The sequence below is a fragment of the Alexandromys fortis genome, unplaced genomic scaffold (genome assembly GCF_014885135.2).
Source record: "Alexandromys fortis isolate MF-2015 unplaced genomic scaffold, M_Fortis_MF-2015_v1.1 scaffold_486, whole genome shotgun sequence".
Taxonomy (NCBI): Eukaryota; Metazoa; Chordata; class Mammalia; order Rodentia; family Cricetidae; genus Alexandromys; species Alexandromys fortis.
This window is the reverse complement of record NW_026068368.1, coordinates 94350-99644: the sequence shown is the minus strand read 5'-3', so window position 1 is coordinate 99644 and position 5295 is coordinate 94350. Positions and strand designations below refer to the sequence as shown.

The following is a 5295-nucleotide window of genomic DNA, read 5'->3' as shown; positions in this document are numbered from 1 at the left end:
TGAAAGTCCAAATTGAGAGTCTGTATTAAGTTGACTTTGTTGTTATATGGAGTATGGAGAGAAACTCTTCTCACAGTGCAGCCTGGAATACATTCTACAGGGATCTTTTTATTTGGGGGGGGTTCGAGACAGGGTTTCTCTGTAGCTTTGGTGCCTGTCCCGGAACTAGCTCTTGTAGACCAGGCTGGCCTCGAACTCCCAGAGATCCGCCTGCCTCTGCCTCCCGAGAGCTGGGATTAAAGGCGTGCGCCACCACCGCCCTGCTACAGGGATCTTTTTGAGGAAAAAAAAATAGCAGAACAAGCATATACTGGTTGGCAATTGGCAGAGGTGGGCAGAGAATAAAGCAACTAAGTAGTTTAAAAGAAGCTAAAAACATGCATTGGTATGGGACATTTCAGTCCTCAGTTTATCGAATTGGGTTCACTGCTTTTTCTAGGGAATTTTCTTGGAGGGATTAGAAAAGGTCAAATTCGTTTAGGTTAAACAAAATGTGGCCCCATTGGAGTTAAGGTGAAGAACTCTGCCATGTCACAATACCATAGCCATAGTCTGAGCAATAGCAGAAATTTCTCATTACACATATTTTACTTTTAGATGACATATACATACAACATTGGCATATTTATTTTTCAGCTTTATTGAAGTTGTTTTCTTTTACATTACTCGAAAATATCAATATATCCTTAAAGTCTTATATCATATTTATTTATATGGGCTTCCAATTTTGATTGTTTCTCATGAAACAATATCACATCTCTCTGAATGATTTATTTTCTATGAAACTTGACAGCTGTCCATTCATCATTATGTACATTCTGATGTATTGTGCATGTTCACAGTAACACATAGAAAGTAACTACACCTGTAAAACATTAGTGAATTAGGTCTTTTTAAGTGGTCATGGCTGACCTTGGATAAATGAGCTTAAAGATACTTTGTTTCAGTCCCTCAGTCCTCCATGTAATAAAGACTTCTTCCTCTTCCTTAGACTATAAATATTTGTATTTATTTGACCAGAAGAATAACAGATACATATTCCAAAGGAAACTTATTCAAATCACAGAATGGGATTCTGGAACCTGGCAATCAGAATTATTTTTTTATCACAAACTACAACTGGAATTCTTGGAAATTTCTCTCTAATTTTCTACTACCTGCTCCTTTACTACAAAAAATGCACATTAAAGCACACAGATTGGATTCTTGTGCACCTAATGGCAGCCAATGCCTTGATCATTCTCTCAGCAGGAGTGCCCCAAACAGTAGCACTTTGGGGATTCAAACATTTTTTGAATGATGTTGGATGCAAGCTGCTATTGTACTTTCAAGGGTTTTCTAGGAGTGTTTCCATTGGGACCACCTGCCTCTTGAGTGTCTTTCAGGCCTTGACCATTAGTCCCAGGAATTCCTGTTGGAAGGATTATAAAATCAAAGTTGAAAAGAGCATTGGCTGCCACATTTCTCTCCTCTGGATACTGTACATGTCGGTAAATTCCATTCATTTTGCATACACGCTTGTCAACAGGAAAAGCAACAATGTGACAAGAAAATGGGATTTGGGATACTGCCGCGCTGTAGGTTTGAGTGAAATTGGTGGTTCGCTCTATGCAGCATTTGTCGTGTGCCCTGAAGTCATCTTTTCTGTGTTTATGGTCTGGTCTAGTGGATCCATGGTTCTCATTCTGTATAAACACAAACAGAGGGTTCAATATATTCATAGTTCTTGCAGAACCTTCCCTGAGTCCAGAGCCACCCAGAACATTCTGATCTTACTGTCAACCTTTCTGATTTTTTATACATTCTCCTCCATCTTCAGAGGCTACACTGCTGTTTTGTATAATCAAAATTGGTGGCTCAAGAACATTAATGACTTTGTTTCCCTCTGTTTCCCATCATTTGTACCCATTATCCTTATCTATCATTCCTCTATTTTATCCAAGCTTTGTTTGGGCTGAATAAAGGATAAAAATTATTCAATCTCATTTTAACATTTAAATTGTTGTGTTTTGATTGGTATCCAGTTGTTTACTCATGCGTCACACTCAAAAGGTCAATCAATACAGAATGTAAAGTAGATTGTACCTTCTCTTCTTAAGATTTGGTAAATGAATATGTGAGTTTTGTCTGCTGGTTGAATCAACAGCCTACATGATCCAATCTTATTGTGTGAGTCCCATTGTACTCTTCAACTTGAAGCTGTGAAAGCTTGGACGTCTTGATGTGCAACAAAGTCAACAAAAATCTGTCAATAAAAATGTTCTTCTTGTAGCTTTTATTTTTTCAGGAGATCTTGGCTGCTTAGTAATTTCACATACAGCTCTGAGTAGTATGTTTTAACTACATGAATACTGAGATAGTACTTGGCCATGAACTTGTGGAAGGGCCTCAAGTTCCAAACACTACTGTTATAACCTGCCCCAATAAAAATATAATTAATATCTTTTACCGCATATGACAATCTGTTCAAATTAACATATGGTTTTGATGTAATTTTGAATTATGTTTGCTATTATTTTATTGAGAATTTTAGCATCATCGGGGATATTGACTTGTACACTTCCTTTGCTGTTATTCTATCTTCATCTGGTTTGGTAGCAGCATAATACTGGTGTAAACAAGTGAGTTTGAAAGAATTTAATACAGCCACTATATATCAGTTTTGTGATTTCTAGGTAAAATTGAAAATAGAACTACTGTTTGACCTAATCATACCACTCATAGGCATATACTCTGAGAACTCCATATCATACTGACTTTTTCATATCCATTTTTGTTGTTCTATTTAGTATAACAAGGAAATGGGGACACTTAAATGTCTATAAACAGATAAATTGATAATTAAATTTGTGTTTATATGCAAAATGGCATATCATTTGATGAAAGAGAAAGAGGGCATCATAAATTATGTAGAAAATTGATAGATTTATTAGGTTTAGCATTAAATCAGCTCACACATCTCAGAATAAAAATAAAAAATCACATTCTTTCGATAATATTCAGATTCTATCCAATAATGTCTACTGGTATATAAGCAAATGGGTATCACTTCAGTGTAGCATTAACGAAAGGAGGAGACCTAGAATGAGTGTATTAAGTGAACCTGGTGAAATGATCCATGAGTTATAAAAGAGTCTATAAAGTTAATTATTTTTTCTGTTTTCTACTCATTTCCTTCATTAATTTTTTGTGCATATGCTATAATATATATGCTAGTGACAATGTGAGGCCCTAAGCAATGCTGCATGTCCTCAGCATGGCTATACTGTCTCTTTCACAATTGAGTGAAATGTACAGAATTTAGACCTGGGTAAGTGTGGCTATAATAAGCCATTTCAGTTTTTGTTTTGAATGATTTTATTTGTGAGTTCATTACAATAAACTGATGTTCATTGAACATGAAACAGCAATCACATTCATTCCAAAGATGATGGAATCATTCCACATAAAACCACCAGTAAATGTAATGTATTACACAGATGGACTCAATGATAGAAATCACATGATTATCAATTTAGATGCCAGAAAATCTTTTTATGTGTGATTCCCCTGTGTATGCTGTAAATAACTTTTACTACCATTGGCTAGTAAAGAAGTGGATTTGAACTATTGCAGGGCAGAATATAACAAAGCAGGAAGTCCAAGTGGAGAGAGATGAGGAAAGAAGGCAGAGTCAGGAAGACAACATGTAGATGCTGAAGAAGACAGACACTGGGACCTTACCAGTAGTCCCCAGTTTCATAGTGACACAGAGATTACAAGAAACAGGTTAATTTAAGATGTAAGAAGTAGTTAGGAATATGCCTAAGCCATTGGCCAGTACTGTAATTAATACCGGTTCTATGTGATTATTTTGGTCTGGGTGGCCAGGAAATAAACTTGCAGTCTCCAATTACATAATGCCACCAAATGCTAAGCAATGTACATCCACATAAAGCCTATCAAAGTTTAAAAATAAAGCATTTGTAGACCCACAAAAGCAGGAGTCATTTGCAGCTTCTTGGTAGCTGCACATTTTCAAATAAGTTCTCATTCCTGGCAGCAAGCAGAGTTGTGACTTCTTTTAAAAGAAGGCTTCCTGACTCAGCACTAGCAGCAAAATTTGTGCAGCTTCTTTAAGAGACATATTCTTGCTTCATGCTTGTGGCACAAATGGCTCTGAGTCATTGGGAGTTCCTGTTATGGAACACTTAAATGGGGTTTGTGAACAGCATGCAGCAGGTTGCTTAAGGGTGACAACACAGAACCTCTGCACCTCTGGAGCTGGGGCAGTGAACATGGTTCACAGAGCTAGCAATAATGCGTTGCAGCCATATTGAAGGGTTGGGAGAGTTGGAGCCAGGACCCAGGGCTACAGCAATCACATCACTTACAATTTTTAAAAAAATTTTCCTGGTCAGAATAGGATTTCAGATATACTATAGGACAGATTCAGATATAAAAGACCTCTAAATGATACATAGTCTATATAAAAAATGTAAGTAAGCTTGAGAGAGAGAGGAAAAATAATACAGATAGTTATAACAAACAAGACGGATATAGATTAAATAATTAAAGATAATAAATAAATATTAACTCTATCCATCACCAGATGACGGTTCTATGGTGATATGGAAGATATTTGTCAGTATTGCTATAGGATAGGGTCATTTCAGGTTCCCTATCCTCAGCTTCCCAAGAGACTAACTGGGGACATCGCCCTGGGCTCCTGGGAGCCACTCTAAGTTCATGTCCCTTGCCAACCCTAAGGTGGCAACCTTAACTAAGATATGTGCTTCCCTGCTCCCCTATCCAACCTTCCTTTAGCCCAATTTTCCTGTTTCCCCAAGTTCCCCCAATCCTCCCCTTCTCACTTTTCTCTTCCCGTCCCCCCTTATCTCCAACCCACCCCACCCCCAAGCACTGGACTGAGCTCCCAAGGTCCCAATGAGGAGCGGATGAAGGGAGAACAAGAGCAAGAATGTCAGGACGACGAGGGGGGCACCCACCCACTGAGACAGTGGGGCTGATCTATTGGGAGCTCATCAAGGTCTGCTGGACTGTGACTGAAAAAGCATGGGATAAAACCAGACTCTCTGATCATGGCGAACAATGAGGGCTGAAGAGAAGCCAAGGACAATGGCACGGGGTTTTGATCCTACTTCATATTCCGGCTTGGTGGGAGCCTAGCCAGTTTGGATGTTCACCTTTCTAGACATGGATGGAGTGGGGAGGACCTTGGACTTTCCACAAGGCAGGGAACCCTGACTGCTCTTTGGACTGGAGAGGGAGGGAGAGAGGAGTGGGGGGAGGGGG

At 38.7% G+C, this 5295-nt stretch overlaps 1 protein-coding gene across 1 annotated transcript; it reads left to right on the top strand.

Moving 5' to 3' along the window:
- Positions 1-1064: 1064 nt before the first annotated feature.
- LOC126495461 (vomeronasal type-1 receptor 2-like) lies at positions 1065-1958 on the top strand. The gene has a single exon (XM_050133043.1). The coding sequence runs from the start codon at positions 1068-1070 to the stop codon at positions 1956-1958; it is 891 nt and encodes a 296-aa protein (XP_049989000.1). The 5' UTR covers positions 1065-1067.
- Positions 1959-5295: the final 3337 nt, after the last annotated feature.